At 43.4% G+C, this 26278-nt stretch overlaps 1 protein-coding gene across 2 annotated transcripts in view; it reads left to right on the forward strand.

Annotated features, from left to right (window-relative positions):
* CACHD1 (cache domain containing 1) overlaps nt 1-26278 on the forward strand; it is a 90335-nt gene that overhangs the window by 33042 nt on the left and 31015 nt on the right. For both annotated transcript variants that reach the window (XR_006179422.1, XM_042873897.1), the window contains exons 3-5: nt 7614-7762; nt 18668-18774; nt 24765-24891. Coding sequence is in view for 1 of the 2 variants with exons in the window: in XM_042873897.1 (XP_042729831.1) it covers nt 7614-7762; nt 18668-18774; nt 24765-24891 (383 nt within the window). In the remaining variant the exon portion in view is untranslated. The remainder of the gene's footprint in view (nt 1-7613; nt 7763-18667; nt 18775-24764; nt 24892-26278) is intronic.

Consider the following 26278-nt stretch of genomic DNA (forward strand, 5'->3'; position numbering starts at 1 on the left):
AAATGTGCTGAAAGCATCCTGACATTGGAACAGAAGGGCTCGCTGGCTTTGATTCAGTGATAGGGTTTTCACAAGTATTTCTGGGTGGTCCGCACACCACAAAAGGGCCATGTGGGCTAGATTATATGTATCAGATGGCTCTTTAGAGCCAAAAGCGTTTTTTTGGGAAACCAAGAAACCGAATTAAAACTTCTTTGAAGTCTTGACTATAGATTCTCTGCTTAGAGAAAGATCCCGCTTGTTTCCCGGTCACAGATGTACACATTGGCTTTAAGGAGATGGAAATAACTGTCCAAACACTGAAGGTAGTGTGATGAATTCTGAGCTGTCAGAGGAGAAAAACGAGGCCCTGGTGAAGCATAATTACTGCAGTTTAAAAGCTCAACAGTGAAGTGGATAGCAAAATAATTGAGCATTTTCTGTTTCATTAATAACCAGGTCTTCTAGCTCTAATGAATCATAAGCAATGTAGCTGGAGGTTTATGAGTAAGAGTTGCACATGGAATGGGATCATCTTGAGCAAATGCAAACAAATGTAAGCAAATTTAAATCCCCCGTTGCTCATTCCTGTTTTTGTCATTCATTAGCATTTTCTTAGCAACTGATACCCGAAGGCAATTAATTACGGATTTATGTCAACTGGGATTTTTTTTTTTTCTGGCAGACCACTGCAGTGTTGTGTGGATTGGCTTTTTATATACTAAACTGTGTAAATTATGACTTTCAGTTTGTTGGGAAAAGAGGAAAAACTACAGCTGTTGGCCTTCGGCCTGGACAGTTTAATACGCTTGGTTCACTGCATGCCACACAAGGAGTGGTTTGCCTGGATGTTAAGCTCCTTACACTTTAGGGTTGCTATCCTAAGTAACAGAGTGTTTTTCATTTTGAATAAGTTAATAAAATTGGGATGACAATAGCCAAAAAGAGCTGGAATACCTTTCCTTAGGTTATTTTGATATTGGAGAAGTGATAGAATGAGCAAATCTTAGTGGTGCAAACCACTGAGCGTAGATGGTGAAAAATGGTTGGTTTTGGTCAAGGGAATCTCGATGATGAGCCATTTTCAGGGAAGTCGTTCTGCATTCAGCCTCGTGTGAGACATCTGGGCCTTGTGGTATGGAGAGCTTGGAGCTGGAATCCAAGGGATGGTGGTGCAGCCATCTGTTATTCCGCTGTAAAACTGGATTGTTGACATCCCCTTTGCGTTGGGTTTGTGAGCTAGGCTAAAATACCTCTAGGTTTAAAACCAACTTAGGAAATGCTGTATGCTCAAACAATCTGTTGTGTTCTGAAGCTTTCTCCTAGTGCTGGCTGTATTTCCTTGTTCTCCCTGCCCCTGATGGCACAACACAGCTCAGATAGTGGCAGTCCTGTCCCAAGTCCTGCAGCAAGGGGTCCTGCAGCAAGCTCCCTAGCAACATCTCTGCAAGGAGAAACTTGAGGTCACCTCTCTGCTCCTGTAAGATCCACCCGTGTACCCTTGGTAGTTGCTTCTGTTGAGATAGCCAGCTGTAAATACAGGTACATCAGTTGATATATACAACTGTATATACAAACCTTGCTGGAATGTTCTTGAGCATAGGCACTTGGATTTGAAGGCTGGGAAGGGCAGGGGACAAAGGGATGGATTTTAATGTATAGGAGATAAGCGTGTAAACAGTGAGATGTGTCTTTTGTCATTAGACTTTACTTTGTTTAACAGAGTCTACTCTCCATGCAACTCCTGTGCTTAGAGCTAGAAAACTGTCATTTCTTTCCTGCCAGCTCCTCCAGAGCATAATTATCAGCTATAAAAATATCTGGAGAATTGATGCTGCGTGAAGCTGTTAGGAGCTACTCAATAATTGCAGGCAGGCAGTTAGGAGGTTCAGGAACAGAATTTTAAGGCAAAACACAAATGTTCACATGTATACGTGTTTGTTTCTAATAGAAACAGGTTACCAGAAGTATGTATGTGTGTATATCACAATGATCACAAATCATTTATCTAAAAAAACTTAACAAGTGTATCTCTAAAAGCTGAAGTCATCAATGGCTTGGGGTTGGGTGGGGTGGATTATGTCTGCCACAAAAATCTCTTTAGGAGAAATACAATGCACTCTTCTTAGAACAGCAGAATGTATTTATAATTCAGAAATGATGGTTATATTTTAGAGCCAAAAAAGCCAAATCAAATCATTAAAAAACTTAGACAGGAAATGAAACTTCAAATCAGAACTTGGGGATCCACCATTGGCCTGCACTGATCTGGTATCCTAAGGGACAAAATATTCCAGATATTGATGTTGCTGTCATACTAGGGCAAATTCTGGGAAACGTGTTTGCAATAATCAGAAATTGTGCACAAGTGGGATACAGCTGCTGAGGCTTTTTCACATGGGTAGGACTGGTTCTCAAGGATGTTTTCAGCCAGAGGGTGGTGAGGCACTGGCACAGGCTGCCCAAGGAGGCTGTGGATGCCCCATCCCTGCAGGCATTCAAGGCCAGGCTGGATGTGGCTCTGGGCAGCCTGGGCTGCTGGTTGGCGACCTGCACACAGCAGGGGGTTGGAACTGATGAGCGTTGTGCTCCTTTGCAACCCAGGCCATGCTGTGATTCTGTGATGTTTGAGGTGATAACTCGTGTGGTTATGATAACTCATATGACTGTTAAAAAATTGGCATCTGTAGAGAACAACAGCATTCCTTCTGAAAATGCAGTAAAGGGTGGATGTTGAGCTACCATGCCAACTGACCTGTGTCCCTTAGAGCCAGACATTTTTTCCTTTCCATTCTTTTCTGTTCCATTTCTTACTTTGTCAACTATTTTGAGGAAAGAGGAAGCAGGTTTTGTAACCAATAGTTGGTGAGACTGCTAGGGACTCCTCCTGTGGTTATTCTACTCTAAGGTTGGGAAGCATTGCATCACTGTTAATGAGCTGAGGGGCAATTAAAATACAGCCACAGCAATCTCCTGACCTTTTAGCAAGAGGCTTGTCTCATATCACTCAAAGTGTGGTCCTTGTTGACCGGCACAGCCCAAATTGCCAAAGAAAATCAGTATGTGAGAAATGAGGATTTTAGTGTTAGGCATGACGTCTCCCTGGCTGTGAGGCACGATGTGGTCTCAAGATGTGAATTCAGTGTCGATTAATTGTGAAGCTTGTGCTAAAAGGCATACTATATACAGTGTTTAACGTATTTCCAGAAATACTGGATTCCAGACTTACAGGAATTGTGGCCCTTTAGCTTTTGCCATGGAGCACATTCAAAATCTCTTTCCTTTGGTGGATCTTGGGAAGCCTTGCCAAAATTACTGCACAATCATAGAATGGCCTGGGTTGCAAAGGAGCACAATGCTCATCAGTTCCAACCCCCTGCTGTGTGCAGGTCACCAACCAGCAGCCCAGGCTGCCCAGAGCCACATCCAGCCTGGCCTTGAATGCCTGCAGGGATGGGGCATCCACAGCCTCCTTGGGCAGCCTGTGAACAGTGCATCACCACTCTGTGTGGAAAAAGTTCCTCTTAATATCCAATCTAAACCTCCCCTTCTCAGTTTAAAACCATTCCCCTTGTCCTATCACTGTCCACCTTCAGTAAATAGCCATTCCCCCTCCTGTTTATATGCTCCCTTCAAGTACTGGAAGGCCACAGTGAGGTCTCCCCGGAGCCTTCTATTTCCAAGCTAAACAAGCCCAGTTCCCTCAACCTTTCCTCACAGGAGAGGTGCTCTGGCCTTCTGATCATCTCAGTGGCCCTTGCTTCATATGAGTGCTACTCCTGTTGGAGAAATGTGTGGGAAAGCAGCTCTGCATCCCAATGGAATGGTCAAGGCCATGTTTCCATCATCATTGAGAGCAGGAGGAATGGTTTGAATGTACTGATACAAAGGCACGTGACTCTAAGGCCCCTTCTGAAGGTAACAAGACCCTGCTCTGAGATGCTGCAGAAGCAGTGGCTTCTCTGAGCGCCAAGCAGGTTGGATATACTTGTGTTAAAAACCTACCAGAATCAAAGTCTGTGGATCTGCAGCACAATGAAGCTGTGATACAGCAGGGGAGGGCATGGTGGATGCATTTTGTCCCACATTCTGCTGGTTCACAAAAGGAGCTTAAAATAAAAATACCAACTGAATTGTTCAGCATGTAAGCAGTGCTTCCCGAGGAGCTGCAAGTCCGCTCCGACATCCGTGCCTGCCAGCATCATTGATACATATTTTATATACAGTCCTCGTAACATAAAAAGTATCTCTGCTTTTAAGCTGCAGCCAGAAATAAAACCTAACCTTGGAGCTCTGCTTTCCTCGGTGCTCTCTGAAAAAGGGACACTTCACAGCAGCAGAGCTTTGAGGGGAGCAGAGCTCTAACAAAGCTCGAGGGAGCGATGCAAATGAGCGAAACGTCTCTGGGAGAATTAGGGAAACTCACTGATGTTGTGATGAAAGGTTGTCAGCGGAGGTGGTGACAACTGAAGTGCATTACCCATGGGTGCTGCTGTAATAGGAACAGGTGTTACTGTCCAACCTGTCTGCAAACTGAAATGTGCTGGCTGCCCGCCAGCTGCCAAAAAAGAGGGGAGAACAGAGCTAATGGCTGCATTGTTTGGGGTGAGCCCTGGGTTGCTGTTATTCGGTGCCTTAAAAAAGAAACAGATAAGGAGTGCTGAGCAACCTGGATTTTTTTTCCCCTTTTTTTCTAAAACGACGGGAAGAACACTTTGAAATGATGATAACAGCATTTGATGTCAGTCTCAAGACATCCAAATTTATTTTAGTCTGCATTAAAAAGAGTGAATTGGAGCATTTCTGTGGGAGGAAGAGACACTCACCCATAGGTACCTCTGTGATGTGAGCCTCTGCCACCTTCTACGTGCTTGATTTCCATTTTATCTCTAAAATATTGTACATACCTCTGTTGGGATGATGTTGTGTTTATATGCTTTGTTGTGTTGTAATTTGTTCTGTGTTTTGTTTCTGTATCTTTGAGTTTTTGCCATAAATGTGGCATGGGTCGCGTCCATCAGTATGCAGTTCAGCTCTGGGCAGCTTAGAAGAGGCAGGACGAGTGCTGGAAAAAATAGCAAGTGATTTTCAGGTAGAAGATTTTATTATTATCGTTATTTAGAAGAAGCAGGTGATTGAAGGCTGCAGCTGTTCTGACAGGCTCTAGCAGTGCAGTGCATCCTTTGCAAACTGAGTAATGCTGATGTGGGAGCACACGAGTCAGGTATGAGAAGCTGGGAAGTATGTGTTGTTTTTTGCTGCCGTTTTAATCACCAAGATCTGGAATGACTGCTCCCTGTCCTGCCTTTAGGACATCATGCGCTCCAGTGGAGCTCAACCATGGAAGAAAAATTTAGTTTTGTTCGTCTTCACCCACATCATACATCTCAATTTGATGAATGAAAACCAGATTTTGAGTTCTTTTTTAACTAACTTTTCAGCTGGCTGACGTGTTGTCCTTTGAGTCTTAATACAGTTCATGCTTTGTGATCAATGCTCAATGAAAGAATTCGGTTTGGATCACATTGCCGTTGTTGCCTGGTTTTGAATCAGTTGTTCTGAACGTGCTCTGGTTGCTGGGAGGTTATTTCTCACTGTTGGAGTATGGCATTTGTCAGATGAGCCCAGTTCCATCCTGCCATCCAAGCCTGTGTGTGGTTTGGGCAGGCTGGGTTCCATCGCTGCTGAAATGAGTGTGGCTGAAGTGCTGGGGCCCATTTAATAAACATAACGCATTGACTCTGAGCCGTTGAAAGGTTTTAGCTGGGACGTGCAGTTCAGGCACTAAGCTCTTTATCTGCTCCTCTGCCAGCAGATTGCTCCTATCTGCAGGCTGAACTCAGGGTGTGGGTGCTCTCTTCGTTCCACTTGAAGGTGAAAACTCATCAGTACCTGAATCTCACTTTGTGCAGCATTTACTTATCAGGGAAAAGCAGCAATTCCAAGCGAGAGCCCTTGTGTTCTGATGCTCCATGGTGGTTTTGTTCTGCTGATGAGATTCTTGTGGTCGCTTTTTCAGCAAACTCTTCCTCATTTTGTGATTACAAATGGAGAATCCAATAAAGTGTTTAAGAAAAAATAAAATATTTCTAAGTATTCAGCATTGCAGTGCGCTATGGCTGGTGACTGCACGAGAGATATGTTGGTATGAGAAGTGCAGTGGGTGCACCCAAGCGAGCTGTATGTCTGATGTAGTTCACTTACCCCTCACTCTGAATGAAAGACAAGGAGCAATAGCCCTAGTAAACATTCCTTGCAAAACCCAGTGCTCCCTAGTGACTGTGTTTACTCTCACGACTGCTCAAATAGCAGCCACAGATATTTCCCTTCCAGTTTCCCCCTGCAAAGTCATTAGGCAGGCGTGCTGTGAAGACCAGCAAGCCCTTACCCGACAGCAAAGCATCTTCCACAGCCCTGCTATTAAAGAGAAGTACTGATATTAGTTATTTCTAAAGATGGGGTGCTCCATCCCTAGAGGTGTTCAGGGCCAGGTTGGATGGGGTCCTGGGCAGCCTGGTCTGGTATTAAATGTGGAGGTTGGTGGCTCTGCCTGCAGCGGGAGCTTCATAATCCATGAAGTCCCTTCCAGTCCAAGCCATTCTGTGATGAAGCTAGAATTTGTTTTTAGTCATTCCTTTTTATTTATTGCAAATTACTTTGTTGTAGTGGCTGATTTTTGAAGATCTGAGAACTGTTGAGGTGCCGTGTCGGGTTGGTTGGTTTTGCTTTCTGAAAGGAGACAAATACAATCACATGCTGCTACAATTAAGAGAGCAACTTCTAAACCTTGTCCTGGTTTGCACGTGGTTACCTCCATCAAAGGGGACTGTGACAGCCAGAAAGGTGCTCAGCTCTGGCTGTGGAAAGCAGCAGAAGCTGCAAGGACAGATATGAGAACTAGGAGGGTTTGTTTGCCCAAACTGCAATGAAGAGAACTATGTGAAAGGAACTGTGAAATACATCTGCACAGATCCTCCTGCTCGAGGAGGCTGCTGGTCAAGAGAAAAATGTTCATGGCTTTATTTGGGGATGCCTGGATCCTGAGCTTGTTCTCCTAAATACATTCGGTGCACTGACAGTGCCATTATCTGTTTGCTCCTGAAGCAGCGCAATATTTAGCTACATTTTTGTGGAGGATAACATTCGGAGTGTAGCCTTCTGTAAGACTATTATTGGGGCTTTTCTTAGGAGCCCATTTGTGGTCTTGAGGTGGTCTTTGGGCCCCTCTTAGTCTCCATCTCATCTTCGTCAGGCCTCAAAAGAGCTTCATGCTGGAAGCAGTGAGCACGGTAGGATGGGTAGAGCCAGATGAAGGTGCTACTCCTTAAAGAACAGAAGGAAATTTCACTCTTTGTGCATGCAGAACACAGTGTTCAAGTACCCATTGCTAGATGGTGAACGTATTTTGTTGTGTGTACTGTTTTCTGTGGCTAATACTATGAATTACATGACTTGGCAGTGCCTTGAGCCAACAAAACAGGGAGTACAATGACAGGGCAGACAACTATTAGCTTTTAACATACATGGTTTCCATTCCTTACTTTCCATTCAAGTTTATTATTAAGGAACACAGTATTACAAAGAAACAGAGTGAATTTTCATTCTACTCCTTTTTTTTTCTTTTATTTTTTCAGTTGGCAAAAAAAATTCGTGAGAAGTTTAACCGTTACTTGGACGTTGTGAATCGTAACAAGCAAGTGGTGGAAGCATCATACACTGCCCACCTCACATCGCCACTGACTGCAATCCAGGACTGCTGCACTATCCCACCATCTATGATGGAGTAAGTATTACATTCTGAAGTTACTGCTGTGTTTATTTTGCAAAAATAGCGTGTGTTTTTGGATGTCAGGGGGAAATTCTTTATGGATAGAGGTGCTGGAACAGCTGCCCTGAGAGGTTGTGGATGCCCCATCCCTGGTCTGGTATTAAATGTGGAGGTTGGTGGCCCTGCCTGTGGCAGGGGTGTTGGAGGTTCATGATCCTTGAGGTCCCTTCCCACCCTGCGATTCTGTGATTTTTCTTCCACTTTGATAACTGAGGAAAATGGGAAGGCAGTGCTCCAAACACACTCCTTAACCTATCCCCTGTGTGTACGTGTCAGTGAGGAGCTATAAACAGGGTCTGGGACTTGGCTCAAACAAACAAACAACGTGTGTTCAAATTTTAATCAAATGAAATAGACTTTTATACAGAGTGAGTCTGTGTGCAGGGTACCTGCTTTGCACTGAGGCGCTGCTTAGCCTGGGTAACTCTTCTGAAGCTGGTCATGGGACTTTTCCTTTGAAGTTCAGAAACCAAGATCACGAGTTGGTCAGTCCATCACATGCTGGAAGTATTGCATTACAGCTTAGTCAAGTTGATTTGCTTCTGTTTGATACACAGAGATGTACAGAAACCGAGTACGTTGCTTGGGAAACCCAAGTTTGTTCGTTTTCAATTTGTTTTGGTTATAAATGCATGAGTTTTGAAAATGCAGGCAGTTGGTTGTCTTTAATCATCATATATTATGTTCCATATTTACAGGAACTTATTTACATTTCCTAATTGTAGGAAGGTGTGATGGAAGGTCTGATTTTTTCCAATAATAGTGCAATTATTTCTTTCAAACAATCATCATTTTAAATGCTTCACTTCCATATGTGCTTGAAAAGAACAAGAGTAACGTTCTCGTCATTTGTTATACACAGCAAACTTTGATTACAGAGTAAATTTTCATTATTTATTCTCATTCTGATTTCAAAACGTTTTAGAGAGGAAGGTAATTTGGGTAATAAATATTAAAAACATCTGTAATTTAGCTTTATAAGACAGCTTGGCTCTTAATATCAGCGTTCTTTCATCTTTCCTGATGTATGTCACTAACCTCTGTTTGTGCACGGTTTTAGGATGCTCACTGCATTCAAATATGTGGTATGAATCTGTGCCTGAAGAGAAAGGCTTCTTCAGCTTTTATTTTGATTGGCTTAAAAGGAAGAAATCTGGATAGAGCGAAGCATCAGGTGGTTCCAAAGACACCAGTGCCTCTCTGTTTGGTTGTGGCTATGGGGTAGGTCTGGTGGCTTCAGTGCAGACATAGTGGCCATGTAAAATGCTAGTGCCTCTGGTGCTAAATGGGCAGGCTTCTGTCAGCATGAGGAGAAAGATCAGGGATGAATTGAGGATGAACACCTTTCAGCTGCCTGGTGTCTCTGTGCAGGGGCCGGCCACCAGCAAACTTGACAGCAAGGGGTGAAGAAAAAGGAAGAATGAGGAAATTTATAACCCCCACGTCAGGATTGCATAACTTCTAATAAAAAATGAGCTCTGCTCTTAGCCTGGAAACTTTCATGAATTTCTTTTCATATCGTCCTTCAAAATGACTCACCTTGGAAGTCCTTCAGAAGTTTCTTTTCCTACGGTGGACTCGCATGAGAATCCATCGACAAAAACAATTCAAAAAAACAAACAGGAGGCCACAGCTGGCAAAGTACAAGCATGGATTTTCTATTTGCAGGGCTACTCATCTGGGCTCTGTAACACTGTTTTCATTATTTAGTTATTTGGCTTCATAGTAACAAACCTTCTGAAGTGGTTACCGGTTGGTCTGTCACTCTGCAGCATCTTCCAGACTTTGCTTCAGCAAGAGCCTGTCGAGTGTTTATTACTGAAGAACTGTAGTGTGGAAGCATTGGAAAAATAGCCACTGCCATCTTTAGGAAGCTGTCTGCAAGTCATACTGAGAAAGAATGTAAAATCTTGTTTTTCCTGTGAAACTGAACTTCCAAGTTGTTAGGGTTGTGCTGGTTGCCATATTTTCCTTTTGTCGCTTCTCTCCCTCCTGCCTCTCCTCCCTGTTGGTCCTCTTTCCACTTTCCATCTCTTTGTGGCATCTCCCTCAGGGAGATTTTCCTCTTCTTGGTGAAATTGTCTGGAATGAAAGGTAATGGAGGTATTCAAGGTGCCATTACTAGAACTGGTATCTAACACAGGGATGCCAAGAGGAAGGTGAAGTTGTTGATGTGGAAGGAGGTGGTTGTTCATCTGTCAGTTTGATTTTTTCACTTTGTGGTATGGCTGTGTAAGTGGTTGAAAGGCTCCCCTTCCAATTAAGTCATTGAGACACCAAAACTCAAGATGCTGTTTTGTGAAAGGCTGGATCCTCACTAAAAACTCTTGTACTTTGTTTCTGTCCATCTGGCATAACCTGAATGTTTGGGCAGGAGTGGAAAAAACCCTGAGATGTCCTTCATGTTATTTGATTGCATGTTATTACCCATTAAAATAAGGCGTATCTGTTAATTGTTCTGTTGGAAAGCTGTACCCAAGATTATTAGAATGTTATAATTTAAAGTGGTTTTCTCTGCATTTTTCCTCTCCAAATATCTTTGAAAGTTCTATTGCTGTGCATCTTTGTTAGTCTGCATGAAGTGGAGATAATGAAATACTCCCTAGAGAACTGAAGTAAATGAAGATACCAAGCCACTAGAAAGAAAAAAACCTCAAAATAATCTTATTTGTTGTTAGCATTAACAAAATTATCCACGTGTGGCTTTGTGTATGCTTGTATTCATCTTGAAAATCTGAGCGCTGGCTTACAAGACAGCTTGCTGTGTTGCTTGAGATAAACTGTGAGGACAGAGGATACCACACTCTGTGACTGTAAATAAATGATATGAAACAGAACCAACAAAGCACAAGCTGGAACATAAAATGAACTTGGCGCTTACAGTGCTTGCTCAGTGGAGCAGTGAGATATGATAAGGAAAACATTTATTTTATTGCCATTATGTGATGTTGGCTTCTGCAATGAGGAGCCCCAGTGGGTAAGTTTCCATGCAGCTATGATTCCAGCCCGTGGTGGGATGCGTGCTGCTCTGAATCAGAGTGAGCAGGCTGACTGTGCTGCTTCTGGTTGCTGTCCTGTATCCAACATACAGCAACCAAACTGGTGTATCTACCGTCAGTCGTCTACTTGTCCTCTCCACTGAGGTGGGCTTGTGCAGTGGCACTGTCTTGCTTTGGAAAATAGTGAAAATTAATAAACCAAATATGGCAGATCTACTCGATGAAGCAGTGCAGCTGGTGGCTGTTGAGCAGCTGTGTAAGTGATGCTTCCATAGGTCTTAATTCAGCGAACATTTAATCATATGCTTATGCTCATCTGGTTTACCAAAGCAGTTTGGTTTGTGCTCTCATAAATGGAAATGAATCATACAGTTAAGTATATATGCAAGTATTGCAAAGCAAGGGTGGATCTTTAGCTTTGCTGTTCCTTGCTTCAGGTACTACCGTTTGCATTTTCTATTCTAAATAAGATTTGGAAATGAAAAAAACATAGTGGCAATGGAAGGAGAGACAGTAGGTGAGAAAAGCAACCAGACAACATCATTTCAACAAGCACAGAAGGAGATGGCACTAATATTCCATACCCACTCTCACATATGGGCCATATTAGTGCCCATGAGGTCAGAGCGTGGCACCTTATGCCTCTTTCCATGGCTCTGGCCATGTGCAGAAGGATCCTGATGCCACTGAGATGAGTACAGCCTGTGGCATTGCTCCAGCCAGGCAGGGCTTACATGGGTAAAGTGCTCTGGGCTCCTAGCAAGGCAGATTGGTAAACTGATGGGAGATAAGGAGGATGGAAGTCAAGTGACGTGAATCTGCTAATCCTTGAAGAAACTCCTTCTGGAAAGTAAGGCTTTGTGTTTCCTCACTAATAAAGGCTGCTGAAGAGGCTATGAAAACAGATCTCAGACAGTCTCCAGACATTCTATTAGGATGGTCAAGACAATGTTTTAATTAAAGTATACACATTTGTGTGCAGGACAGTATCTCCTGCTTGTCAACAGATGCTTCAGTCCCATGAAGGCCTTCACTGGGTTCACAGAATCCTAGAATAGCTTGTGTTGGAAGGGACTTAAAGCCCCTCCATCCCCAGCAGCTCAGGCTGCCCACGGCCCATCCATGGCCTCGGGCACCTCCAGGGATGGGGCACCCACAGCTCTGGGCAGCCTGTGCCCGGAGCCAATAAAAATTGGGTTGGGTTGGAAAGTAGTGAGTGGATCAAGTAGGTGAGTTATACTGAATTTTTGCAGCTGAAGGAAAATCGAACATTTTCCACATGGGGAAAAAAAAAAAAGTTAATTTGGTGTTGTGTCATTCTGGAGTGGTCATCAACCTGCCAGGTGTGCAGAACAGCCTTTTTGGGTTGACAGACTGCTGGCTGTCTCATATGGGAAGCTTTGGGAGGTGGGGTTGTGCAAGGCCAGCTTCACCAGGTAAAGGCACTGTCACACAACTGGCCTTGCAGGCACCGTTTATGAGTACAGGTTTTATGGAATTGGCATTCTCAGCATGTGAAAGCCCTGTGTAACTGCAGTGGGATGGCTTGCCCCACCTTTCCCCATCTCCCCCCCTGTTCCCCGAGCCCCTCTCCCCCCCCCAAAACAAAACAAACAAAAAAAAGCTATAGCTTCTTGTACACTTGCATTTGTTAGGGAATGTGCAGCTGCCTCTGCAGCTTTTCCACCACGAAGGCAGAGAGGACGTTTTTGAAGGGAAGCAAAGTATTCCTAAAGCAGGCCTCCTCCTCTCCTCCCCTGCCCCACTCTGGCTCCCAGTGCAGTCCTGCTACCTGCTGGGAATGTCCCCCCATCTCCTTGCCCCCTGAAAACAGAGGTGGGTTCCACTGCTGGAGTCTGTGGAAGATGGTCGCAGGTCTCCTGGAGATGCACGTTGCTATGCAGCTAATGCTTTACTGCTAACGTATGTGTTTCGAGGCAGCTGGAAATCTGGTTTTGTTCCTCACTTAACAATGCTGATAAGTGCCCAAGGAATGCATTTTTATCTACGTTTATGAAAGGAGATGGAATGGAGGAATATTTGTTGGCAGCGCTGTGTTACGCACCCATAGCAGAGCTGTTTGAGTAAGTGAATTTACAAACCTATGTTTGAAAATCATTTACTCCCAGACTATGGTGCCGCCTTCAGAAGTGGTCTGGATTTTCCTTTTTAAACAGATGGTTAAATATTTGCTAATGCAGTTCAGTTTTATCGCAGCTCCTTCAGTGTTTATCTTTCCTCTCTGAGCAGTCAAGTGGGAGATAACGGGGATCCATTCAGTTGCTGCAATATCTTAAGAGCTGCACTTCCAGAGCAAAAGTGGGTGGGCCACGCTAAGGGGAATTTAAGATGCATTTCCTCTTCTTATGGAGTATCTGCAGAAGTGAGTGTGGGTTTCTAGAAGATGCAAGCAGCATGCATGAGGCCAGTCGTGGCACCTTGTTTTGTTCCAGAACTGCAGCAGGAAATTGTTTAGGAAATGGCTAAATACTCTTTACATACTCTTTACATACAAATATACTTGGACTTTTCCAAGCAAGTCGTGAAGTAATCAGAGCAACTTCTGTGCCTTGCCTTAAGAAATTGGTAAATGGAGTCATCAGCAGCTTGTTAATGAAACTGATCATAGAAAAACTGTTTTTCCAACATTCTGTTTATGTTGTTCCTACTGTACCTAAGGATTTGAGCACATAGAGTATGAGTGAAGACCTTTTCCTACTATCAGGAAGATGTGCTTAGCTGAGAATCGTAAACGAAATGCCAGATTTTCATTGATCTTCTGTTGTTCCATTTGCATACTAAAATTGTCCTGAAATTGGCATGGGTGGAACAGGACAGAACAAAATGTGTTTCAGAACAATTGAGAGTCACTGCTCGAATGTCATTTCTGTGCACTGCTCCCTTATTTGTCCCCAGACTGAAACTGTGCAAAAGAGGCTGATTTACACTGCAAATTCAGGCCAAACAAAATCCAATTGGAGCTCACTTGAACGCTGTTTTGATGTAAGATTCAAAGCTCCTGCAAATTTATTTTATCTTCTGCATTTGCTGATCTCCTGCTTGTAAATCCTGTTGAAGGAGAATAAAAATGAGTGCAGCCTGATGGGAATTAAATGTCTGAAGTTCAAAGCAGTTTGCACATCAGAGCAAACGTCAATCAAATGAACATCTTGCAAGCCAGGCAGGGAGTGCGTTTCTCCATGGGGAAGAGATCAAAGTGGGAGTCGCTGCTCTGTTTGCTCCCTCGGGATGCAGCTTCGATCGGTTGTTCATTAAAGTGAATCCAGAAGGAAGGGATTTTTAGGGAGGGGGGGAGGTGGGGGAACGGGGCTGGTCTTGAAACTGAATTTCAGCCAATGTTTTGGGGTTTTTTTTCCTCTTGTTTGAGTAAGTACAAAAACTAATTGCATCTAAACATAGCATTGTGAGTTCTTATTTATTTATTTATTTTTTTCTGGTAAGGATTTTGGAGGATGTCCATAAGGGTTGGCTGTGCCACCGAGCTTTGGAGCCAAATTCCAAAAGCAGCCTCGGTCAGCCAGCTCAGTTGTTCTCTTTGCCCAATCTGTTGTCTTTTCTGCTGGCAGAAGTGGGAAATGCTGTTAAAAAAACCTCAGCCTTCCTCATGCAGGGATCAGTGCTTGCCTGAAAATCCTGAAATACAAATCTGAAATAATTTCTTCCAGAATAAATAACGTGAACAACTCTGCAAAATGTGCCCCGTGTCCATACGCTGTATGGAGCTTGTATACAAACTGTAGGAAAGGTACAGCCAAGGAAAGCAGTGGTGGCTGCAAACACCCATTGCAGTGCTGAGGCTTTGGGTTTAATTGCTGCTTTCATGTTGATGACCACCAAACTGTTTGACAGCACATAACTGAAACAGCTGAGAGCAGCTGTAAGAAGCATGCGGGAAATTCTCCGCTGTGATTAAAATGAAGGTGAATGTTGATGTGTCAGCTTGCCTCAGTGCTGCCTCTCCAGGTTCTGTTCTGGGCTTCCTGAGCCACCCACACCTGTGCCAGGAGCTGCTCTCTTTCCTCTGGGTCCCTGTGTCACAGAGCTGGCTGTGTCCAGCACGATGCAAACCAAGGCGTTCCAAGGTGAGCTGTGCTCAACTGCAGCTGGCAAGCAGATACCTGCTCAGCTCAAAGCTGGGGATGACAGCTCTGTCTGAGGGCTGCTGCTTAATTCATGGCCTTATAAAAAATTCCTCTGCTGCCTGTTTTATTTATACTGCTTTCTCCTTAACTTTATTCTCCTTTTGCTATGTGTATGCTGTAGTAGGAGAAAGGAGGGCTGACCTAGGCTGCAGGACTTCTTTGCTTTCTTTTCCCAGCTGTGCTGCTGATCATTTACGTATCATTAGGTATCTGGCCCTGGCTGAAGTGCTTTGGCATGCTCTAGTAAGAGGAGCAATGCAAACAGGCTGAGGCAGGGCAGCGAGAGATGGCGGTGGCCATGGCTGAGGGCACAGCTGGGGTCACTTATGTTTTTGCCTTCCCCGAAGTGGGCCAGAAATGGACCTAATGGTCATCTGCTCGAAACCCTAAGATCTGCCACGAGGGAGTGATGTGAAATGCAGCTCAGCATCTTTCAGGGGTGAGGAAACGATGGAGCAAAACAGTCAACGTTTTAAACCCAGAGAGATGCAACCCCCCCCATGGGTAGCTGGCAGCCAGTAGAGTGAGTGGTGTGAGAGTTGCATGGCACGAGGCAAGTGCCGTTCTGAGTGAGTGTGAGAGGTGATTTGGGCAAAACCTAATGTAAGGGCAGAGGAAAATTCCAGGTGATTTTGAATTAAAACTCAGCATTTATTGAGACGTGGATAATGTTAGTTGCTAATGAGGTATCCTGTTGCTGTCGCTAATAGGTTTTGATGGGAGCACTGGGGCAATTAGCTAACATCCTGAAAAGTCATTATCCTTCCCTAAGTGTTTGTCTAAGGGTATCCCTTGGAAATATTTCTCTAGCACTGAGATGTGTAATTTGCGGTCTCTAGCTCTTCCCCAGCTCATTCTGCTCAGAGATAAACTTGTACTATGTGAGACCCATCCTTTGCTAATTAATGTCAGTCCTAAGATTCGTTATCCAACAAAAGAATGAGCACCATTTCTGCTCGCTGGGTAGGAGCAGTTTGTGTGCACTGATGTGGCAGTCGAAGGACCAAGGTGTAGGAAGTATTGCAAAGAGAGGAGAGAGAACCCATGTGTGTCCTACTGCTCTGGGACTCCCTCTGTGCTTTGTGTACTGAAGTACAGAGAAGAAAAAAGCAAAACTGTTCACTCTGTGAGTATCTGTATCTATACGGTGATTTTCAATGTTAAAAAATGTATCTTTTCAGTATTTTATCTGTTAGAGCTATGTTTAAACTGTTACAATTGTACATAATTCTTGAAGGATTGCCTGTATGGAGGGCACTTAATTACATCCATCTCACTTCCCCTTTCTTTTAAGTCTTTTGAGTTTGAGAGGGGGTCATGGAGCATTGGTGCCTCAGTTGGGCACTGACTCATTCATCACTTTTACGACTAACATAATTGCATTAAAACATATACAGTGTTTATGAATATTGATGAAATGACTTCACAGCATGCTTAAGGAGACACTGTTTTCATTGATGCTTCTATGCTCCAGTGAAGGCACTAAGAAGGTAACAAATAGTAATCAATAATGATTTTTTTCCCCTGCATATTCAAAAATTAAATTTGATTAGGTTTTCTTTGAAAAGAGCCTCTACTCTCACGAGCTTGAACCGTGTAATAAGACTGGGCTTCTTGTGCCTCTGCAGCATGGCATCTAACCTGATGCAAAGGCCAAAGAAGTGTCTGTGGTTTTGTTGTGTGTTTGCATAAAGGACTGGTTATTTGTGAATCAGGAAATCATTCAGGAGTGCACTGCTAAGCTCTCAGGAAATGACTCTTCCACTTGAAGAGCACACTTCTGAACATGGGGAAGGCTGTGCTGCACTGTTTGCTTGGAAGCTAAGCCTCTGCTTTAGCAAAAAATGCAACCCAGCCTTCAGTGTGACTGTGCTGGCATGAGTGGGATGCAGGATGCCAACTGCAATCTCTGCAAGCTCCTGTGCCTGCTGCAGCAGTGCTTGTTTGGCTTTATGATACCAACATTTCTGCAAGTGGACCCACTTATATATGGAAGTGGTGATCTTAAGCCTGCTAAGAAGCACTTTTCCTCAGTCTTCACAGATCTCCTCTAAGGTTCTGTGTCCCACATCTGAGTATCCCATAACCAAGAGATGGGCTCACAGCTGGTCCTCTGTCTGGCTGTCCTGGGGCAGCTGCTTCATTCCTTTAGGAGGAAAGGGCTTTGAACAACAGGACTGTAAGAAGAGATACTGGAGTAGGAGGGATTTAGTTTGCTTTAAAAGACTTGCTTCCTGCAGTCAGAACATGACATTTCCTTGCAGTAAACAGTTCCATCTGTCTGTGGCCTCAGTTTTTGTTTCTGTTAAATGTTGTTTTAATGGGATGATTTAGAAGCACGTTGTTTTATTATCTGTTTGTGTCTAGGAAGCCCACCAAGTGCCCTACAAGGACAGAATGAGGCAATCCATCTTGCTGTGTTTCCACTGGGTTCCACACTTGGTGCAGCTTTTTGAGTTTCAATTTCTCAATCACAATTTCCAGCCATAAGAATGGTGTTTGTTTTCTTTATTTTCTCCCAAGATTTTGGGCTTCCATTCTGTTACAGCACATGGGTGTGTGTGTCTGTAGACATGCCTATATGTACGTGTGCATGTATATGAAAAAGTGTAACTGGTTAAAGATCTGCGTGCAGTTGGCAATAAGCAACTAAATGAAGAATGTTTAGTGTGTCTTCAAAGTGTATTGCTTGGAGCTGAAGTGAAAGCAGTCAGGTGGTGCTGGGTGAGGGCTGTGTGCACATATGTAAGTTATTGAGGTGCCACTGGTATGAATCAAGTTGTTCAGGATCTTTTGATGTAGATATATTTCATCATTTGCTATTGTAGTCTTGAAAGCACTGAACAAACTCTGGCTCTGCCCATTTTCTCCCAGTGACTTGCTTGGTAACAGCCAGCATTGCAGCAAGGCTCCTCACCCAGAATGTGATCTTCTGCAGGCCTCGCCTGCAGTTTCTTGTCATTGCTCAGAAATAAATTGATGGTAGAAAAATCTTTCAGAGGAGGCAGATAGTTTCTGAAGCCCCAGAATAATCGCTGAAAGTCAAATGGCATCAAGTGCTCGAGATCACAAAGATATTCACGAGTAAAATCGGCCTATGTAAGTGGTACGAAACTAGCTTTAAGTCTTTGAGAGCTTCAGAAATGTTTATAGTTACTTAGAACCCTTCAGTGTTAGTACACAAAAAGTGCAGTTAGTGTTGCTCTGACTCCTAGATTTTTTTCCTAAGGGCTCAAAGAAGAAATCCTTTCCTTCCAAGATATTTGGTATACTTTTTAATAAGGTGAATGAGGAAGTATTCATAGTGGTGAAGGTTCAACTACAGGAGGAAACTACAGGAAATCTAGGCTGATGGCATGCCTAGATGCTGTGCATGTATCCCAAGCTGGAACCTCTACTAATCTAGATGAAAGAGCTCAGTCTCTCGTGATCATTGCTTCCAAGTAACACTGCAAGGAAAAAAATGCAGCCTACTGTGGTAGAGAGCAGATGCAGTCCAACTGTGATGAGTTTTCAATCCCCTGGTTTTGGGTTTCACAGTTTTTCAAGGGCCCTTAAAATATATGTAATGTTGGAGTTCCTAAACTAATAATCGTTTCTCACTGGGCCTTCAAAACTATTTATGTCCATTGCAAATGCTGTGTATGTTTAGTAGGTGATGTCAGATTGCTCTGCTAATTTTGCTGTTGTCGTTGCAGATTCGATGGCAATTTTAACACCAACGTTTCTAGGACAATTAGCTGTGATAGACTGTCCACCACTGTCAACAGCAGAGCCTTCAATCCTGGACGTGATTTAAATTCTGGTAAGTAGTAGAGTTTGGGTTATTTTCCTTCTGTTATAGATTTTTTCCACTGGACTGTAACATTCCCTTGGCACAGGGAATTAGCACTGATTGCCATAGCAACGAGCTTTTATTTCTCCTTGCAACTGTCACAATGCTCTTAATTTGAGATTGCATGATTGAAAGATGATACCCAAAGTAATGCCCTTAGCCTTAAGTACTATATAGAAATGTCATGAAGATTTGATTTCAGCCTACCGTGGATAATTTTGTTGTGCTTTATGCACTTTTTTCTTCTTTTTTTTTCCTTCCAAGGTACTTTCCTTCCTAGGCATGTCTGCTTTGGCATCAGTAGTGTCAGCTCCTGATGAGGCCAAACACAGAAGTTTCTCTGATCTTCTTAGCCCAGTCCAGCTAATGTGAGGCTGTGTTTGCAAAAGCTGCAGAATATAGGAACATTCTGAAATATTCCCTTTTTCTTTGTCTTCTCAGAGCTTTTCTGCCTTCATTGTCAACTCATTCATTGCCTTGACACACTTTAAGAGCTAGGAGTGTGCTTTAGAACCAAATGCATGTGATTTATCCCTGAGCAATTAAGCTTTTGTTTCTCCAATGTGTCACAGATTTGTTTATTTTTCTTTATTTTTTTTATGTGATCAACTTGCATTAATACATGGCTTTCAGGTTCCTTAGTAGTGCTTTTGTCTAGCTGTTGTATCTTGCTCCTCAGCTTTTTTATGATGATAGTGCTGTAAATTAGTAAACACTATAGATTTGGGTTGTAGGTGTCATTTGGTTGTGTTGTTGGGTTTGGTTGTTTTTATTCTCCAAAAAGAAAAGCCAAACCAAAGCAGCTCCCTCAGGTTCCTTTCCATCTCGTGCACTGTACAGCACATCTTTGCTGGGCAAACAAGCTGATTTCCTGGTATGTTTCATCACCATCATTTTTGTGGTGCTTTCTATCCTGAAGTTACACACACTAGCTGCTTTCATGTTAGCAGCTCTCAAACTCAGCCTCTGGTGGGATCTTTTTTACTGTCAGAGGATGCCCGTAAGAGAAAAATGGAATGGAAAGACTGAAATTGAGCAGCAAGAGGTTTCTTTGAGAACTGGCAGCTGATGGGTACACATGAATGGGTACGCACTGCTGCAAGCAATGAGTCCTCAGTCCTCTCCTCTAATGTTTTTTAGAAGCACCAACTTTTCGGCTCGTGGTGCAGTTCTGTAGTACCATTTACCTCAGAGGATGCACACAGGAGAGAGCACTTTGTGCAGGAGCTGTTTCTGAATGAAGCTATGTAAATGTATTTGTTATTTCTAAACTAAAACTCACCTTGACAGAGAGTGAAGGTCAAGCAACAGAAGGTTTCCCTGATTTTTCCTGCTCCTCTCTTCAGTGTCCCCATGCAGTGCAAGGAGAATATCTGTTGCACTTTGAATCCAGGCTCTAGCTGAAGTATTTCCCTGCACTGAGAAGCCTCCTGGGAGCTGCTGGTGCTTCAGGTTGTTTCACTTTGCTCATTCAGACTTTAGGCAGGCTGGGCAGCCACAACTTCCCCCAGATTGTGCCATGCTGGCTCTTCCCCTGGGACCCCACACTGGTCAGCCATCTAGAGAAAAGGTTTGAAAGCCCTCTGTACCCCCAGTTCCAAAAGCAGGATCTCCTGTGCTCTCCTTTGCCCACGGTTTCCATAACCAGACTGGCCAGTCCATCTTCCAGCTTGTCTTTCTGAATGGGCTGATCAGTTCATTCTCAATATAAAACAATTCCCATGGGTATCTCTCTTTCCCTGCCTAAGTTTTGCCTACGAAATAATCTGTCCTATAAAAAGCTCTCGGTCAAACATAAATTTAAACTCAGCTGTGCTTGGCCTCAATCTCAGTTCTTTAAATGTTAATCTTGGCTGGCTCCGTGCACAATGTAAGAAAGTGGGGTTGGAGCGGGGAACTTGTAGATGTTGGAAGGAAATGGAATCTGCACCGCAGGCTCCAGGCAAGCCACAAGACCCAAGCCTTGGAGAGCCCCTGGTGCAGACAGCATGCTTGGTTTCTAGGCAGAGCCGTTTGTTAAAAAGGGTAAGTGTAGCTCAGGAAACTTCCAGCTATGAGGAATTTTTTAATTTTGTGTGCAATTTTTCTCTTTTGGAATTTTATACCATAGGAAATATAACCGTAGGGGAAGGGAAGAAAAAAATAGATGCATTTCTTGCAGCCCTTAAGTGGCAAAAGCAGGATTTCTTCTTTTCTTGAGGTGGAGTTTTTTTGTTTTTGTTTTTTGTTTGGTCTTGTTAGTCTTGGAAACGGTTTATGTTGGCTTGAGTCTTCCATTTGGATTACTTTGTAGCCATTACTACAAGACAGATAAGGAGGGAGTTTTTATTCTTCAGATGGAATCTCAGGCTTCAGTCAGTTAGATGAAGAGATCTGTCCTCACCACATGAATAGTCCTTTACTTATTAAACGACAAACTTGTGCCCAGCACCACTGCTTTGTGTTATCAGATTCCTCGTTCCTTATCTTTCTGGATAAACAGAGAACCAGTAAATCTTTCATGTTCTCAGCCTCCAAAATACCCAAATGTCTGTTTCACATCAAGCAGCATTAACAGAATGCTCTTCCCCAGGAAGATGAGGGGATGGGACCAATCATTTGTTGATGTGTTCAAGGCTTCGTTGTCACATCCCACCTGTGACACTTGGTCAGTCGAAACATGGAGTGCTGTGGTCGTGCTCCTTCATGGAATATATATATACACTTGGAAATGATAGGCAGGGTGGGTGAAAGTAGTTGGGCTAGCACCATCTCCAAAGACTTCCCATCTGCTCAAGTCCTTTTAAGCTAGAAAGCCTCTGAATGAAGGGTTTGTTACCTCTTTGCCCTTCAGAGCCAAAACAGCTCCCCAAGAGTGAGCTTCAGGCTGGGCTCGTGCCATCAGCAGAATTTTAATTGGCTCTTTTGTTTCTGGTGAGAGCACATGAGCCAGAGCACAGTTAGAATCAGAAAATCCTGGATCAGGCGTGTGAGTCTGGAGAATTAGGGTATAAGTATAAAATAAGCATGTTTGCTGCCTGCTGTTGTTTCTGAGGAGCGTTAAAATATCTTCAGAACTGTTATTTTTAATGGAGGTTTCTCCCAGAAAGGATTGCACTGCTCTGAAAATTCATCTTTTTTTTTTCTTTTTTTTTTTACATGGTGGGAACCTGAAGGCTACAGCTCCATAAATGTAATGGTGAAGAAGAGGACTAAGAAACTCCTTTATAATGAGCAATTATGTTCAGCAGTTCCTTCTTTTTTTTTTTCTTCCTTTTTTTTTAAGGCTGTTTGTGCTTCTCTTTGAAGATTAATTAGTTAATGATTTGGCTATCCTTTGAAGATGTAAAGTGGTATCTAGAAGTGCTAAGTGTTATCATATCGCATTCCCTTTGAAGTTTTATAAACTATCACACAGGACTTTCTTTCTAAAAGTCCTTTTTGCCTTCTTAGATATTTATAATTAGAGAGAACGACGATTCAAATGCTCTCATGCTAACAATCCCCAACTGCTTCTGGCTGCAGCAGTTTGGGCTCAGCTGGTGCCTGATGGTGGTGGAGGAGCAGTGGCTTTGCAGCAGTTTGGAGCTGCTGGGCACGTGTATCCCCAGGCTGTGCACCCAGCTATGGGTACCACTGACATCTTTGCATTTAGACTTAAATTCTGACTTACTCCAAGCAGTGTGATATCGAGGTTGGGCCTTGATTTAGTTCAGTTTAGAAGTGAACAAATTATTGAGTGTAGTCAGCAGCACCAAACAGTTTGTAATTTGTGGTACGGCAGGGCGATGGGTAGCTGGTTGCATTTGCCAGAATGACTTGAAAGTGCCAGAAAATGAGAAAGTAGGTGATTGGTGTTTGGATTGAAATGGGAGCCACAGGTCTTAGCAAGTAAATGACAGCCTAGGAAATGAGCAGCAATGTAGTACCTGGTGCACGTATCTGCTAGTGCTGCCACAGAGGTCATTTGGGCACAGTTAGCCTCTGGCCCTACATATATACATACATGGCTTTGTATATATGTGTCTATCTGTCCATCTGTATAAGCCAAGATTTTGATGCTTTTTAAGCAGTTGGGTTTGTTTGGTTTGTTCCCCCACTTGAAGTGGGGGAACAGCTTTCAGCTTGATAAAAGGTTATCAAATCAGCTTGATATCAAATCAGCTTGATAAAAGGTTATCAAATACTTTCCTGGGTCCCCACAGCCATGGCCATGCATCGTGTTCCTGTCTGGGTTGGCACACTGTTGAGGCATTCAGAAGTGATTGGTGGGTTTTTGCTGGCAAGATTTTGGGAGGAGAATACAGCAGGTGCTGGGGAGGGAGCTGAGGAGAGGAATTTCTGGAAGGCCTGGTGGTAAAAGCTAGAAACTGTGCATGGTTTAGATTTATTTCATTTGTAATGAAAAGTGATTTCTTTCCCAAAGTTTCCATTTTGGCAAAAATAAATTTTCACATTGCTGTTCCCTGCTGTGCAAAACTGCTCATCTGTGACCAGAGGAACCTGCTTTTTTGCAAAGCAGAAATGGCACTGATAAACTTGCTTCATCTCATGCCTGAAGCCAAAACCAGGACTTCAGCATAGTGAGAGCTCGAGTGAAACAAATGGTATTTGCAAATTGGTTGGACTTGTGCTTGCAGGATCACGGGTGCAATGCATGGAAGGGGGAACTTCTTTACCAAGAGAGTGGTGAGGTGCTGGAACAGCTGCCCAGAGAGGCTGTGATGCCCTGTCCATCCCTGGAGGTGTTCAAGGCCGGGTTGGATGGCGCTTTGGGCAGCCTGGGCTGCTGTGAAATGGGGAGGTTGGTGGCCCTGCATGTGGCAGTGGAGGGATTGGAGCTTCAGGATGCTTAGGGTCCCTTCCAACCCAAGCCATTCTATGAAGTTCTTGAGAAAAGCAGTGCACACTCTTAAACATCACCAGGTTGATGTTACCTCTGCTCAGGGCAGAGAGAAATGAGCACAGGCTCATTTCTGTGTGGGAAGTAGATGCCATGTTCTTCTGTTCCTTCCTTGGTTCTCTTCTTCATCTCATCCCATCCTGCAGCTTCTTCTTCAAAGCAGGGATTGGACAAAGCTGCTGTCACTGGGACTGCTGGGCACTGTGGAAATACAAACAGCTGCAGCAGAAGAGGGGGAACAAAGATAGTGGTTTTTACAGGGTAATTACTCTGAGCTGAATGCTGGGAGAGCATTGTGGCTGCAGCCAGTCTGAGAAACTTGAGAAAGTGCTAAACTGCTGTGGATGTGAACTGAAACCATAGGCTGCTCGGGTATTTTGTTGTAGGGGGATCTGGCTGAGGCTTGACATGTGCCCTGCAATGATTTCCAATCCCAATATTGGGGTATTTGATATGATTTGAATGAGATCCAGGAGATGAAGCTGTCTATGATTATTTCTGGCCTCCCTCCGAGGAGGAATACTAAAAGCAAGATGCTCAATAGAAGGTACAGAACTGTACATCACATGCTTCGTGTAGACTTGTTTTTTAACAGATGCCAGAATAGGCAATATTAAGAGATGAGGTTACTGAGGTGTAAGCAGCAAAACCTATTTTATATTTTGCGGTTACCTCAGTGTAATAAACGTATAATTTTTTAAACAGCATTTTTTTTTAACAGTTTTTTTAATCTTTATTGAAAGTCTGTTGGGTTTATCATTGTGTGTGCATATATAATACAGTTGCTTTAATCTCTTCCTTCCTTTCTCCTGCCTTGGCTTCTTCAGTCCTGGTTGTACTTCAGAGATTCAGAAATGTCATCCTATGAACCCGTATCTATCATGTCTCCTGTTAAGTTCCTGTTAGGACTTGAACAGTTTGTGAAGCAGATATGAAGCTCTGGCCATCAGCTGCAGCTGCCTGTGGTTGGCCTTGGCTCCCTGCTTTTTTTTCAAGTAGCTGTGAGGTGGTGTTTGTTCATTATGCCTCCAAGTCTCATCTCCATTTGTAACCCCACTTTTTCCTGCCCAACTTTCAGTTCTTGCTGATAATCTGAAGTCAAACCCGGGGATCAAATGGCAGTATTTCAGCTCAGAAGAAGGCATTTTCACCGTTTTCCCAGCCCACAAGTTCCGGTGCAAAGGCAGCTATGAACACCGCAGCAGGTATGATGTGACCCCTCCCTTTTAGTGGACACAGCATCCCTCAAACAACCTCCAGTGTTCTGCTTTTCCAAGCCGACAGCATTTAATGACCAGCTTCTATTGGAGTACCTCAGGTTTTCTTAGGTTTGTTTTTTAAAAGTATTGATTTTCATTTTTAAGAAATTGAAGTGAAATAAAATTGCATCCAGGTTCCTCATGTCTCCCAAATCAAATAAGTTGTAAGTAGCAGTAATCTGTAAACTGTTGGTCAGCCCACAGGCAAGATTTGATTTGTATTTGGCTCATATTCGGTCCCTATTAACAAAGTATTAAGCACACAGTGTACTGTTTGGGCAGGCACGTCGCTTTGGGAAAGGGTGCTGGAAGGGTGACAGCTTGGAAAGGCTGTGGGCAGGAGCACTTCTGCAGTCTGCACCATTACGGGCAGCTGGGAAGCAGCAATAGTGAACATTTTCTGTTTCCACTCAGAAAATTGTAGGAAAAAAAGGATTGAGTGGTGACGTGGTTTTCCTGCTCGGGGTAATAGCCTGCCTGCTCTGTAAGCGTGCAGCAAAGCGGTTGTGGTTTGGTATTTCTCCCCTGGCCTTTGCTGCCAATATTATGCGTATGGATCAAGTGGATTCTTCTGAGAAAGTCAGAAGAGAAAGCTTTAGTCACTGTTAGGTCACTCATTAGTTAATTGCACCAGTTAATCAGTCTGTGCGGGAGAGCATTAACCCATTCCAGTACGTTTCCACACAGCTGAATGCGCGGAGAGCAAGCAGTGCTTGTGTTTGAGCAACCAAATGTTTACGGGTGCTATCTGCTGTGTATCATCAAAGCTTGAAGCTTGGGCTTGACTAAATTTGCCATGGTGTTGGAAAGGTGTGATCTGAGGACGTGAGAGCTGGGAATACCCAAATCTCTGTCAGAATTTAGACACTAAAACCATTGGTGATTTCATGCAAGTCACCTAATTGTGCTCTTAGTTTCTCCATAGCTAAATTAGAGCTTTTTTTTCTTTTTCTTTTTTTTTTTTTTTTTTTGCTAGCATTTACCTAAGAGGGTAGTTTGGACAGATTAATTAGTTAATGCTGAGTGCTTTGAAGATCAAACATGCTATTTAAGTTCTAGGTATTAGGACCAGTGAAGAGCTGCAGGCTGTTCTGCAATTTAGAACTGATTTGTGCCAGCTATTTGCTGCAGTGACTTGTCTAAAACATTCTGCATTTCCTTGGCTGTTTAATAAGATTTCAGTGGCTTTGATAGAATCAAAACAGAGCCCAGAACACTTGACTGTAAGTAGGTTTGGGTCTGGGCTTAAGAAGGAAGAGAGTTCTGTCTTTTCCTCTCTCTTCTTGGTGAAGTTCCTCCTAATTTGTTCCATGTTGAAACCTTGGCAGTAGAG

Source organism: Lagopus leucura, unplaced genomic scaffold, assembly GCF_019238085.1.
Source record: "Lagopus leucura isolate 7727_CA_CO unplaced genomic scaffold, USGS_WTPT01 Super-Scaffold_100009, whole genome shotgun sequence".
In the NCBI taxonomy this organism is placed as follows: Eukaryota; Metazoa; Chordata; class Aves; order Galliformes; family Phasianidae; genus Lagopus; species Lagopus leucura.